This window comes from Narcine bancroftii, chromosome 7 (genome assembly GCF_036971445.1).
Source record: "Narcine bancroftii isolate sNarBan1 chromosome 7, sNarBan1.hap1, whole genome shotgun sequence".
Lineage (NCBI taxonomy): Eukaryota > Metazoa > Chordata > Chondrichthyes > Torpediniformes > Narcinidae > Narcine > Narcine bancroftii.
Genome location: NC_091475.1, coordinates 191,984,690 through 191,999,452, shown reverse-complemented (window position 1 = coordinate 191,999,452; position 14,763 = coordinate 191,984,690). Strand labels below are relative to the sequence as shown.

The window sequence follows — 14,763 nt, the reverse complement described above, 5'->3', positions numbered from 1 at the left end:
TAAAATCCTGACGGCCGTGAAAGAGGGGCCTGTGTCACCCCGAACGAATGCTGGTTCATGATCTGGCATCAAGTCTGCTCCAGAATTACCACAAGGCCCGGGCCCAGTCGTTCTGGATGAAGATCCGACCTGCCGCCATGGCGGCGCCCCGCTGCCGTAAAGTCTGCTCCAGAATTACCACAAGGCCCGGGCCCAGTCGTTCTGGATGAAGATCCGACCTGCCGCCATGGCGGCGCCCCGCTGCCGTAAAGTCTGCTCCAGAATTACCACAAGGCCCGGGCCCAGTCATTCTGGATGAAGATCCGACCTGCCGCCATGGCGGCGCCCCGCTGCCGTAAACCGCAGGGCCTGTCGCAAAGAGCGGCCGCACTTCCCACCGCCTCCCCCCGGGCGGAGGCTGAGGGGCAGCCATGAACAGTGAAAGTCAGCCGCAGAGCGAGGAAACTAACGCTTAGTCATTTAAATATATACCTTTATTTTCAGAGTTAAAATCTGCACTGACGGGGCCTTATTTGTCTCTGATGCACTGCCCATTTCTTGCTGATTTTCCTCATCAATTCCACAATTTATCTTTGTGTGTCTCCTTTTAGCCTTTCAAGGCATTCATCTCCACCAAGCATTTTCCTTAACTCTGAAGATTTTCCTCAGAAATCAGCTCTTTGCTGGATTCTCCAAAGCCTATTGAGTATTTTAGATGTGCTTCAGGGGACCTTTGGGTTCTCCACCTCCTGCAAATACGGGACTGAAAGGCTCAGCTTCCAGGTGGCCAGAATACCCCAACGTAAAGCCGCCTAAAATACCCAAATGCGGCTGTTGGGAGGCCACCTGAAAGCGGAGGAGCCTGACCCGAGGAGTACTTAGCCGACCCTCCTCGGGGTAGGTGTCTTCTCCGCTTCTGAGCGCTCCTCCTGGGCACCTGAAAGCGGGCGGGACTACGGCCACAGTCGACAGGAGCCGCTGTTGGCTCCGCGGCGCCTCTCCCCGCTGCAGACCTTTCGGGTGCCAGAACAGCACCACCACCTGAATGTCGCTTCGCACACACCCGCAGCCGGCTCCGGAGCCGCATTCTCCCAGCTATTCCACCTGAAAGTGGCCTCAGAGTAAAAGGCTGCAGGAACAATAGGCTTTAATGCACACAAGACTTTGGCTGGTGCAGAACTGCCAGAAAGGGGAAGGTAACGCAACCTTTATGGTCGGGGCAAAAGGGGAGGAAACTTAAGGGATGAGTCATTAGTGGTCAGGCCAGCCTCAAATATACAGTAACTGGTAAGGGTTATACAATGGAGGATAACATATCAGTCGCAGTCTTGAAATCTGAAATAATATATATCCTGGAGTGTCAGCCAAGAATATTTTGATCTTCCCCCACCACCATTCGGGACCCCAAACAGTCCTTTCAAGTGAAGCAGCACTTGAATTGTGTATCCGCAGGAGTCACCTACTTCATGCTGAGCTCCTTTCTGACCTTCTCTACACCAGAGAGACTGAGAGACCGCCTCGCTGAACCGCCTTTGCTCTGTCCGCATCAGTGACAGGGACCTCCCAGTGGCCAATCATTTGAATTCTACGTCCCACTCCCATCTTCGCATGTCTGTCCATGGCCTCATGTACAATCCCACCAAGACCACCCATATATTGGAGGCACAACACTTGATTTTCCATCTGGGCACTCTCTAACCAGATGGCATTAACATCGGTTTCTACTAACCTAGTCTCTATTCTTCTTTCCCTTAGCTGTCCATCCTCTTTATTCACAGAGCCATCCCTCCTCCCCTGCTAGCTGGTGTGCCCTCACTCCCTGATCCACCTATTACCTCCTGCCTGCGGGGCCTAACTCCTCCCCCCACCCATTTTGTTTCGATGCTATTTGACATTTTCCATACTTTGATGAAGGGCTCAAGTCCAAAATATTGGTTATGTATCTTTATCTTTGCTATATACACTATTTGACCTCCTGAGGTTTTCCAGCATTGTGTTTTTACATCAACCAGGATGTCTGCAGACCTTTGTGTTTTCCTTTACAATTATTGTTCTCATGACTTTGGATTAAGACTTGAACTGGAACGTCTGGCTTAGGGTGGCCAGATGCCCGGTTTTAGGCCGAACAGTTTGACTTCAGTCCTCCATCTGGCGCTACCTCTGCACCAGTCGGCACTCACACATGTGCAATGGGTCCACAAACAGAAAGTGGGGGAGGGGGAATTCGGGTCAGGAACATTTATCACAGGGTGCAGGCATGTACTTCTGGCACGAATGATCTGAGCTGCACATTGCTTTAATCGACAGTGTCGAGTGGACTGTGGAGTCGTGGTGTGTGGCAAGCTTTGATCTTTGAAGGAGGGTGAGTAACTCAGTTTTGAAATGCTTGCAGAATAACACGAGAAAATCAAGACTTTTAATCGATATTTGCAAATTCAACATTATATTAATAGGGGAGTTAAAAATGTAACCAAGGAAAATACATGTTTGATAGAACTGTTCAGAAGCATATAATTCAAATAATAGTAATAAAATCATTCCAAGTTTATATAAAGGTCCGTCAAATCTTAAAACACCCGACTTCATACATTAAACAAAATTGGAAAAGGAAGAGGGATAACTATATCTGAGGAAGAATGGGAAATAACATGGAGGTATCAATGGAAGTGTGAATTTGAGTGGAAAAACTTAAAATACTTTATTACACGCTCTCAGAAATCCCATGTGATAGTAATTTCCCTGTTTGCTGGAGAAACTGTGGAAATCAAAATGCAAACCATTACCATATTTTTTGGAACTGCCCTATTATCGAAGATTATTGGAGTGAGATACACATTGCCCTACAAGACATTTTTAAATGTGAAATACGCTTTGAAAGTACTAAGTCCATATATTTTGGATATATACCTCAAGAATAGTTGAAAAGAGATAAATATTTAATGAATATACTGCTAGTGGCTAGTAAAAAGACGTACCAGGAAATGGTTATCACAGGAGAGTCCATCTTTAAACACAAAGAAGGAAATTCAAGTCGAGTCGCATTTATTTGTTGTTCCTACCATACAGTGAAAAGAAGATAGTGTTTCTCAGGGTCATGGAGCTGGTTATTTACATGGATAAATTACCTCAAACAATTTTTATAAATAACATATAAATATCATTCATTAAATATCATGTTACATATGCTAGCCCAGAGTTCAGAAGCCTCATGGCTTGGGGGAAAAAGCTGTCTCATATTCTGGTCGTGAGTACCTGAACGCTTTGGTACCTCTTTCCGGATGGCAGGAGGGAGAACAGATTGTGTGGTGTCCTTCACGATGTTTATGGCTTTCCGCAAACAACGGCCGTTATAAATGTTTATCATGGTAGGGAGAGAGACCCCAATAATCTCCTCAGCAGTCTTTACTATCTGCAGTAAAGACTTGCATTCTGAGATGGTACAGTTCCCAAACCAGGCAGTGATGCAGTTGCATAGAATACTCCCAATGTATCTCCTGTAGAATGTAGTGAGGGTGGAGGGTGGAAGCTGAACTTTCCTCAACCTCCATAGGAAGTAAAGGTATTGGGCCTTCTTGGCAGTGGATCTGGTGTTGGGGGACCAGGAGAAATCCTCTACCAGGTGCACACCAAGGAATTTGGTGCTCTTGACTACCTTGATGGTGGTCAGTGGAGAGTGGTCCCCTCGGCTTCTCCTGAAGTCGACCACCATCTCCTTTGTCTTGTTGACATCCCGGTGTAGGTTGTTGTCTCTGCACCAGTCCATTAGTGACTTCACCTCCTTTCTGTAAGTTGACTCATCACTCTTGCTGATGATCCTTTCACGGTCGTGTTTGTCAACAAACTTGACAGTGTGATTAGAACTGTATCTTGCTGCACTATCGTGGGTCAGCAGGGTAAACAACAGTGGGCTGAGCACACAGCCCTGGGGGCCCCCATGCTCAGTATGATGGTGTTGGACATGCTGTTTCTGATCCGAACTAACTGAGGTCTTCTTGTCAGGAAGTTGAGGATCCAGTTACAGAGAGAGGTGTTTCGGCCCAAGTTCAACTTCCTAATGAGGTGTTGCTGATGTGGTCCTAGATTTTAAATCAGGGGTCTAAATTTAAAGATGTGGAAATGATATAGTGGAAGTGAGTATTTCCTACAATCAATCGAGAATGGAAGAAGAAAATGCTGAAAAATTCAGCAAATAACATTCCCAACTTCGGAGCAAGAGAAACAGATTTAAACCACCCCCCCCCCCCCCCCTTTCAGAGACCTACACATAATACATTTTAAGCAGAGGTAAAGAAGGGGCAATGGGAGCTGAGGAACGAATAAAAGTCCTATGATAGGATGGAAAACGAGAGATCAAATAAAAAGAAAGATGGTAAAAGACAAAAATGGATGAAGAGTTATAAACATCAAAAGCAGATCCATTTAATTGTAGTACAAGGCTAATTCTTCTTTCACAGACTACTTCTATTTCTTTTCACAGAAGAGTGTAAAGAAATAGTTGTAGGCTGGCTACTGGCTTCTCAGGGCTGCCCCACGTTTCAATGTACATGGAGAATCTTTTTATCTCAGCTCCACTTTCCTGCACTAACCCCACATCCTGTAATCCCTAAAAGTTTATCCATGTCTGTGTTTAATACACAAGAGGAAGTTTCAGAAATCTGCAAAACTATCAAAAGCTTTTTTTTAAAAAAAATCAAGGCTAAAACAGGGATAAAGTGCATCCGTCTAAAACACTTGCAATATTTCTTATGTTTTCACTCCCATAATATTGTCTGGAAATGTATTCTAAATCTTCTTGTGGAATTCTTTCTAGAAAACCTTTATTTTTTTTATCAATTTCAATCACATTTCCTCTAAAGCCTGAGGAAATCTTTTCAATTCTCCACCAAAACACAAGGGACCCTTGGGATTTTAATTACTACATGCACTCCTGAAGCTGCTATTCACAAGAAAAAGAAACAGCAGGCCATTTAGCCCATTGAGTCTGCTCCGTGAAACTTCCCTGAGCTAAACTGTTCTTGCATCAAGTTCCAAGTTCTGGCCTTGTCCCCATGATACCCTGATTAATGAGATACCTATCAATTTGCCCCTTAAATTCCCCCAATGATCCTGCCTCCACAGCTGCATGTGGCAACGAATTCCACAAATCCGCTACCCTCTGGCTAAAGAAATTTCTCCTCATCTATGTGGTAAATTGGTACTTTTTAATTCTAAGACTGTGCCCTCTTGGCCTGGAGTCACCCAACAGGGGAAACATCTTATTTACATCCACTCTGTCTAATCCATTTCATTATTCAAAATGTTTTTAATGAGATCCCCTCTCATTCTTCTATATTCTAATGAATAGAGTCAAAGAGCCGCTAAGCGTTCCTCAAATATTATCCTTCTCATTCCTGGAATCATTCTTGTAAACCTCCTCTGTACCCTCTCCAACCTTGCTATATCCTTTCTAAGGTATGGGGTCCAAAAATGCACACAGCACTCCAAATGACGTCTCATCAGTGCCCCATAGAGCCTCATCCATACCTCTTTATTCTTATACACAATCCCCTTTGAAAGGAATGCCAACATAACATTCGTCTTCTTTACCGGTGATCCAACCTGGCAGTCAACTTTCATGTTATCCTGCACGAGGACCCCCAAGTCACTTTGTACTCTTGAGGTCTGAATTTTCTCCCCCTCCAAATAATAATCCAACCATTTGTTTCCTCTACCAAAATGCACAACCGTACATTTCTCAACATTATAGCTCATCTGCTATTTCTTCGCCCACTCTCCTAAGCTGTCCAAGTCTCTGTGCAAACTTTTGATTTCTTCTACACCTTGTACTCTATCACCTATCTTGGTGTCATCTGCAAACTTTGCCACGAAACCATTTAATCCACAATCTAAATCATCAATATACATAGTGAAAAGAAGCGACCCCAACACTGACCCTTGCAGAACACCACTAGTAACAGACAACCAACCAAAATAGGACCCCTTTATTCCCACCCTTTGCTTCCTACCTATCAGCCTATTCTCTACCCAATGTATTATTTTTCCTTTAATTCCATATGCTCTCATCTTATTAAGCAGCCTCTTATGCAGCACCTTATCGAAGGCCTTTTGAAAATCCAGATACACAACATCCACAGCCTCTCCCTTGTCCACCCTACTTGAAGTTTCCTCCAAAAATTCCATTAGGTTGGTCAGGCAGGATCTTCCCTTCATGAAACCCTGCTGGCTTGGACCTAGCATGCCATGCATCTTGAAGGATTGATTCCTATATCTTTCCAACTACCGAAGTCAGACTAATAGGCCTATAATTTTCCTTTTTTCTGCCTCCCTCCTTTCTTAAACAGCAGAACTACATTCCTTATGTGCTTTATTTTGCATGCACTTCTTTTCACAGACAGATTTCTTAGTTTGAAAGATCCCGTACCTTTGGCAAATGCAGCTAAATCATGTCTTCTCCATGCCCCCCAGTCGAGAAGCAGTTAGAAGTGACTTTAAATGTTTGCCATATTAAAGTAGGTTTCTTTCTCTTGTTCACAGGATCACATGGGAAAGCTATGTTTCCAAAGGACTCAGGAAAATCTTGGCTAACACTGCAACCTGACTAATTTACATATTAAACCATTGACCTGGACCCACATGCCTGTTGCTTTGACTTTTGATAAAAATTTGCCTTGTTTTAACTTTAAATACACAGATACATCGATTTTTTTCTTCCACTTTTAGTTATTTGATAGGTTTTGTTATAAGAGTATATTAAATGTATCCGACTAATCTGATATAGATCAAGTATTCATCTAGGCTACCCATTTCACCTTTAACACAACAGGCTTTCTTATAGCAGATGTGAACCTCAAAAGTTGTTGATTAGGTGTATACGGATGTGGAAGTTACTGTATGAACACGGTTGGAGTAGTGGTTAGCACAACGCCATTACAGCACCAGCGATAGGGACTGGGGTTCGAATCTCACGTTGTCTCTAAGTACATACTCCCTTTGTCTGTGTGGGTTTTCCCCAAGGGCTCCAGTTCCCTCTCACCATTTGAAATGTACCAGGGGTGTAGGTTAATTGGTGTAAATTGGGAGGCACGGACTCATGGGCCCAAATGCTGTATGTCCAAATTAAAATTTAAAAATTAAACATAGCTTTCTTGACTACAAGCAAAATAAAGTTGCATTATATTTGCATTTTTAATCACCAAAAGCTAAGAACTAGAAAAATATGTTCCCACAAATTGATTAACAAGAAAATATAATCTCCATAGAAGCTGATGTACATCAGTAAGGCCAAAGGAGTCATCCTTTTGAACATTAATCACATCATAACATACAAATGGTGTCTTGACTTGTGCAGATATTTTATTTATCAGTGTACAACATTAACAATATTTTTGAAGAGGGGAATAAATCTCTTAATTTTATCAAAAGTTACTTGGATATGTTGTAAGGCTTGTTTTCAAAATAATATATTAATAAAAATGAATGTATTGTCTTCCACATAAATGCAATGTATGTAAGCACCAGAACTCTTACTTGCAGTTCCTGCAGGGCGGCATGGTTGGCGTAGTGGTCTTTACAGCACTAGCGATCAGGACCTGGGTTCAAATCCTGCGCTGGAAGGAGTTTGTAGCTTCTGCCGTGTGGGTTTTCTCCAGGGCTTCAGTTTCCTCCCATCATTCAAAACACAGCATGGGGGTTTAGGTTAATGAGGTCTAAATTGGGCGGCACGGAGTGTTGGGCAGAATGGCTTGTGACTGTGCTAATAGGTCTACATTTAAATTTAAAAAATTCCAAACAGGTGCTTTTCTTAAAAAAAAAACGAGTGAAATACATTAAATTATCTCAGTACAGAAAGAGATAATAAAAATAGAGAAAACAGGAGTACAATGTACATCTGTATAATGTGTACAAAGTTGTTTTTGATGTTCAATAAATGCATTTGAAGAGATAATATAAAGGTTAGAAAAATAAATAATATTCAGTTAGTTTTTAAAAAGTGCCATTTCAATGGTGCAGACAAGTCTTTTTATGGTCCCAGTGTAGTTCATGGTCATCACCCCACTGCCATTAGATTCCTGAATAATCAATGAACAAAAGACTCTGCCTTGGTTTTCATATACTACTATTTTTAATATTATTGTGATAAGATGGTTCATAATATAATTTGCACTATGATGCCATAAAAATACCAAATTTCATGTCTTGTTTATGACAATAAATTCTGATTCTGAGATAGTAAGAGGAGGTTCATGAGGCTGAGAGGAAAGATAGCAAGAAGAGATTGTGATCAGTGTGAAGGAGGTCCTTTATGATGTTGGCTGCCTTCTTAAGGTACGTCACATGGATGTCGTCAATAGATAAGAGTTCAGAGCTGGCGACGGACTTGGTAACATTTGCTACTTTCTGTAGCCCTCTGTGTTCCTGATAACTTGATCTACCAAACCTCGAAGCATTTTTCAGTTTTGATAGAATATTCGATGGCATGCCAAATTTCCTCTCCTCCACTATACCATCAATGCAGACAGGCACCCCATCCCTCCTTCCTAAAATCCACAGTAAGCTCCTTGGCCTTGTTGACATTGAGAACCGTATGGTTGATCTGGCATCTCCCAATCAGATTCTCGATTTCCATCTTTTATTCTGATTCATCATTTCCTGTGATTTGACCCAACAGCAGCAAATTTATAGATTGTGTTGGAGTTGAACTTGGTCACACAATCATGTGTATAAAGGGACAGGGCAAGGGAAAATGCACACAGCCTGGAAATGCTCATGTTGATGGTCAGTGAGAAGGTAATGTTGCCAATCCTCACAAATTCTGATCTGCTGATGAAGAAGTTTTGAATCTAATTACAGAGGAAGAGAGATCCCTTGACTTGATTATAGGATTCTTCTGGTACGATGGCACTGAACGCTGAGCTAATGAACAACAGCCTACCATAGGAGTTCTTGTCTTCTGCTAGTTAACTGAACAGACTAATAAATATGAAAATAAAATACAAAAAAAAACAGCTAGAAAATTCCATGGATCAAGCAGCATTATGGAAGCAAAGGGATGGTCAACATTTCAGGTCATTACCCTTCATCAACCCAAACCATCAACTTGCACCCTTTGCTGCCATGGACCTACTGAGTTTTTATAGGGTTCTGTTTTATTTTTTCCTTTCAACCCATCTTGTCCATTCTGACAATCAAGTGTTAATCAGTCTTTCTCCCTCTCAGCCCATAGCTTCATTGCATTTCAGCTGTTCATCTAAATAATTCTTAAATGTTGTGAGAGTATCTGCCTCCCTTATGCAAACATATTAACGTGCAAGATCTACTAAAAAATTGTGCTCGAGGCTAAATTTGTCAGAGTCCTCTATGGCAAGAGTGCAGCTGCTATTGGTTAACTGTTCCAACATTTGTTTGGTAATGTCAAATGTATCTAAATGCCCAATTTTTTTTTTTAAAGATGAATTTTCATATTATTATTTAGCATGTTTAGTTAAAACACATGGTTTTGACACTCAATAGTATTACTTGTTTGTGAATACAATAACAATGTACAGAGAATTAAATGTGTTTTAAGAATAGGAAGGCAACATACAAGCAGGACTGTAAAGATGACAAAAAATAGCCAAAATCTAGCCAATTGATACTTTGTTCATATTTATTCATTTTACAGGTAGTCCTCAACTTCCAACCTACACAAGATACCCACAGATACGACCAAATTTTAAGAAATCTTTACTAAAACTAGTGTACAAGTACATATTTTGAATTAAAAGTACTGTTTACAGTGGTCCCCACTCCTGACGGCAACCCGAGGTCTCTGTTCCCCATGGCTATAAGTTCATATGTTGAGCATCTTTATTAAAGGTACTGTACATATGCTTACGTTCTTCATTAAAGGTTCATTTGATGAATGTTGTTTGACCTGAGGTATGCACGGTAGAGCAAATCTGACTTGTGTCCAATCCAAGTTACTACCAATCCTTCAGTCTCAAATATGGTTGTAAGTTGGGGACTACCTGTAATTCATATTATATTTTGAAATACCTTTGTAAATAGAACAAGTGAAACTAGAAGCCACTGCTTGCAAACAACTTTCAAGGTCAGGTTTAATAGAATTTTAGCCAAGTTATTAATCGAAAATAAATCCTACTGTGTACTTCTCTTCCCATTCATTACTGTGAACACTATCAAGCGTCAAAAAAAAGTGAACTGTGGTAAACAAATTTCAAGATGGTGAAGTTAGACAAGAGTAAGTAAATAATACCAAAAAGTTTTGATTTTTAATTAACTATATAATATACAATTATAAATTTGTATACTACTTAGAAGTACGCCACTTTGCATAGGGATCCTTGAAACCATAATGTATTATTTCTATCTCAGCTCCTTGTGCCACTACTCATAGCAGCTTGTGATCTGGTGGATAAATTTTGGCCCAAAGTAGTCACTCTTTAGATTTCTTCTCAGTTCATCTGTGCTATTAGTCCTTCCAATTCTGGTCTAGCTTTGAAACGAGCATGGAAATCAGCTTCTGTGTGCTGTGGATACAACAAAGAGCAAATATTATTTGGAATGTCAAAAATCTACATTGCATTTTGGAGATAAAATGAGATGTGGTCTTGTTTCTAGATCTGAATCATCACTTTGATATAATAAGATTTTTTTTAAATGTTCATAAATAAAAGAATCATAATAGCATGGGAAGCTACTGTAACCAAGAGTCAAAACTGGGTCTCTGCAAAAGCATTCATCAGACTCATTCCCAGTCCTATTGCCCTTCAAATGCCAAATTGCCACCACACTTTCAGACTTGTTAACAACATGGAGCTCTATAGATTAAAAGGGTCAGTGCCAACAAGGATACAAAATTCTCTCAACAAGATAAAACATCTTTATTATTAAGATCTGAGTGCATTCAGCCATAAAAACACAGTAAATCCTGGAGGAACTCAGGCAGTCTCGCAGCGTCCATAGAAGGTAAAGATATATTACCGACGTTTTGGGCCTGAGCCCTTCTTTTTTAAATTTTTTTATTTTTCACACTATGAACCATACTGACCAAAATACACACAAACATTTCCCTCTTGAATATAAACAGTGCCATTTTCTCCCCTTTTCCCCCCTCCCTTCTTTACACCCCCTCCCCACTCACTCAACGTTCAACATATACATCAAACCCATTAAACAATGTCATAACACAATGAAAATAAACAAGAAATTTGTGTCTTCTACTTTTACACATTGGATCAGTTCATTTCGTCTTCTCCTTCTGTCATTTTAGGCGGTGGAGGTCCACGGTAGGACTTCTCTGTTGTGTTCCATGTACGGTTCCCAAATTTGTTCGAATACTATGATGTTATTTCTTAAATTATATGTTATTTTTTCCAATGGAATACATTTATTCATTTCTATGTACCATTGCTGTATTCTCAGGCTATCTTCTAATTTCCAGGTTGACATAATACATTTTTTTGCTACAGCTAAGGCTATCATAATAAATCTTTTTTGTGCTCCATCCAAATCGAGTCCAAGTTCTTTACTTCTTATATTACTTAGAAGAAAGATCTCTGGATTTTTTGTATGTTGATTTTTGTGATTTTATTTAATACCTGGTTTAGATCTTCCCAAAACTTTTCCACTTTCTCACATGCCCAAATTGCATGTACTGTTGTTCCCGTTGCAGTGAAAACATCTATCTGATACTGTTGGGTCCCATTTATTTAACTTTTGGGGTGTGGTGTATAGCCTGTGTAACCAATTATATTGTATCATGCGTAACCTCGTGTTTCCTTCTTCAAGGGCTGAGCAAAAAGCATGCAGACATCTTAAAGAGGAGAAAGAAGGAGGGAAAAATGGGAGGGGGAGAAGTCCAGACCAACAACCAAAAGGTGTTAATTGGATAAGGAGAAAGGTGAGAATTACTTTTGGCTCTGTGAAAAACAAAGGATAAAGGGGAGGGGGAGAGAGAATGAGAGAGCACTAGAAGGAAGGAAACAGGGAAAGAAGGGGTGGTTTCTTAAAAGAAACCAGAGAAGTCAATGTCAATATTCTTAATGGAAATGACTCCTCCATTATGTCATGTTCAAATATATTACATCTAATATGGCAATGGGGTAATAATTTATTTATAAAGCATATCCTCGATGTAGAACAATTATGTATGTATCAAGAGGACTGTCTACTGCCTGTGTGTAAAATTTATCTGTAAGAAGGGAGGGAAATTTTGACCAAAAAACTGAGAGAGAACAAGAGGGAGATTTGCCCTGGCTTGATCAGTTGGTTATGTATAAACCAAGACAAATGGATTGGACCCACATATCAAGAAAGTCAAAATGCATATGACACCATGTTGTAGATTGAGGTAAGGAATGATGAGAATAGCCTGCAAGATGATCCAAATCGATGGAAGCTCAGTTTAACATTTCATGTTGATGCTACAGTTCCTGCATACAAAAATAAATTGTTAACCTAAAACAAGTCTTAACATATACACCATGTATACAAGATATTTGATCAATTTCATGCTAAACAGAAGGACATAGATGCTAAAAAAAAGACCTGTGTTACAACATCGCTTGCAATGACTGTCCTGAGGGTAGGTGTATTGTATATGCACATATTTGTGTTTTCAACTAATCCTCACGTTCACATAGGGATCCCTTTCCATACATAATTCTTTAGATTATGTAATTGAAATCATTCTATGCATTTGCATACACTGCTTGAACACAAGGAAATATTAAAGCAGCCAGGAATATTTACGGCATTGTACGAGCGAAAGAAACCAAAGCTCAGATTAAACGACTGGGGATTTTAAAAAAAATTATTCATTCTTAGAACACAGGCAATACTGCAGGGCTATATTCATTTCCCAACCTTTGCGGGAAGTAGGAGTCAACCACGTAATGTTGGATTGGAATCATGTATCAACCAGACCACATGGGGTATCAAATTCCATCTCAAGGACATCATTATCGGTATGAATCCGCTTACTATCGTCTGCAATAGCAAAGTAGTAGATCTACCTGCTGTGGCATTAGAATGTAGTTAAGCTACAAAAATTCAAAATGCAGGAAACTAAAGGAAAATGTGCTGATGTAATACATATCTTGCGCTTCAACTACCAAGATAATTGTGAAGTATGCAGTATTAGCTTAGTCCAAAGTCACATCATGTATTTTACATAACAAAATAGAGGATTTAAAAAAAATTTGTAAATGCATTTATAAATTAAATATAAAAATAAATGCTCAAAACTAATATTTTTTACACTAAAACAATATGCAACTGAACAAATGAGTGCTGAAAAAAGTTAACAGTTAAAACAAAATGCTTCTTTACATCTTTGGGAAATTACCATTTGCTCAGAAAACAAATGCAATCTGTTCCAGATCCACCATGATAATCTGGGAAACAGTTGATCACAACATTCCCTTAAGTCCACTCTCTTAATCTTTCTGCCATCTTCCCTTACATGCATGGAGAACCGATCTAGCTGAGCTGAAGCAGTCCACCATCCAAAGATGTAGTCTGAATGATAGTAGTGCAATCAACAACCCACTTTGGAAGCCCTGCCCCAAATGCTTTAACAATTGGCAAAATCCTAGAGAGCTTTGCTGGTTATGAAAGTCAAGAGTAATTTAATAGCTTAAATATGTCTGACATTCAGATATTAAAATTATTAAAATCTTGGGAAATAGTTTAAAACATTAAATTTAACTAAAGAAGCATTAAAGAAAGCAAACATGAAATTAAACTAAATTTAAAAAAAACATTTCCTTCACATCCATAGCTAAAATCATGGGAAGCTAAACCATACTGGGGTCCTGCTAGCACCACGTGAAATTCTGAATCTGTTAGCAAGTCTGGGATATTGGACTCCAATATTAAATGTGCACAAGTCCTGTGTTTACTGCTACTGAAATAGTGAATGACAGATGTTCACCATTAGCCAAAAAGAGAGAGACAATTGACTTAACCTTATATGTTTCTTAACCTTGAATTTCACCTCCCCGGCAGGTGCAGAGCTGAAGTAAACTATGCACAACTTTAAACCAAGAGAAGCTGGAGGGGACTCAGTGGGTCAGGCAGGATCCATGGAGAGGAATAGTCAATATCTCAAACCTCCCACTTTGAACATCCAGATTTCGGGCTTAGCCATTTATTTGTACAAGCATGGGCTCCAGCTATGCCTATCCCAAAAACATTTCTCTCCATGGATGCAGCATGACCTGCTGAGACCCTCCAACTTCTTTGTTCACGAGATTCCACCTTCTGCAGTTCTTTTGTATATTATTCACAACTTTGGTCTTGCACATCACAGCAACATCCAAATGCTGAAATTTTCAGCCTTGCTTTCAAACCCCATAAACTTGGTTTCTGGTCTTTTCCAGTTCTTCAAGCTTTTATGGTTCTGGCCTTAAGTACCTCATTTGTTAATTGCTCCACATTGCATAATCATTATTCCAGCCTGTCAATTTGAAATTTCCTCCCTAAACCTCGCTTAAATTTCTTCCTTAAAGGTACTCTTACAACCTCCATCTTCGAAAAAGCTTTTGGTAATTTCTTCAAGGGTTTTTAATGTTGAAGTGTGGCAACTGTATCTGAGGCACAGAGGTGCACAGGTATAATTCATAACCCCCCCACATAACAACCTGTCTTAGCAGGTAAAGGATTAAGAGTATGAAATGAGGAATGTTGCGCAGACAAAGTGTGTTTTTGTCCCTACCTGTTTTTATTTAACATCCGAGGTCCTCTAGCTTCGAGGAGGATGGTTTTCTTTGTTGGTATTTA

The 14,763-nt window shown here is 40.0% G+C and overlaps 2 protein-coding genes and 1 long non-coding RNA gene across 5 annotated transcripts in view; 1 reads left to right on the top strand and 2 right to left on the bottom strand.

Annotated features, from left to right (window-relative positions):
• LOC138739535 (proteasomal ATPase-associated factor 1-like) overlaps nt 1–326 on the bottom strand; it is a 52,543-nt gene extending 52,217 nt beyond the window's left edge. Inside the window, exon 1 of one of the 3 annotated variants that reach the window (XM_069891808.1) lies at nt 90–326. In XM_069891808.1, coding sequence (XP_069747909.1) covers nt 90–289 — 200 coding nt within the window. In that variant the 5' untranslated portion in view covers nt 290–326. The remainder of the gene's footprint in view (nt 1–89) is intronic. The other 2 variants (XM_069891809.1, XM_069891810.1) reach the window with 2 other exon arrangements.
• On the top strand, nt 95–6,642 carry LOC138739537 (uncharacterized). The gene is made up of 3 exons (XR_011342309.1): nt 95–1,175; nt 2,287–2,341; nt 6,514–6,642. It is a non-coding gene; the product is annotated as an uncharacterized lncRNA (long non-coding RNA).
• Nucleotides 6,643–10,224: 3,582 nt separating this feature from the next.
• Nucleotides 10,225–14,763, bottom strand: part of LOC138739534 (large ribosomal subunit protein mL48-like) — a 45,018-nt gene continuing 40,479 nt past the window's right edge. The window contains exon 9 of the mRNA XM_069891807.1: nt 10,225–10,508. Within this exon, the coding sequence (XP_069747908.1) occupies nt 10,434–10,508 (75 nt within the window). The 3' untranslated portion in view covers nt 10,225–10,433. The remainder of the gene's footprint in view (nt 10,509–14,763) is intronic.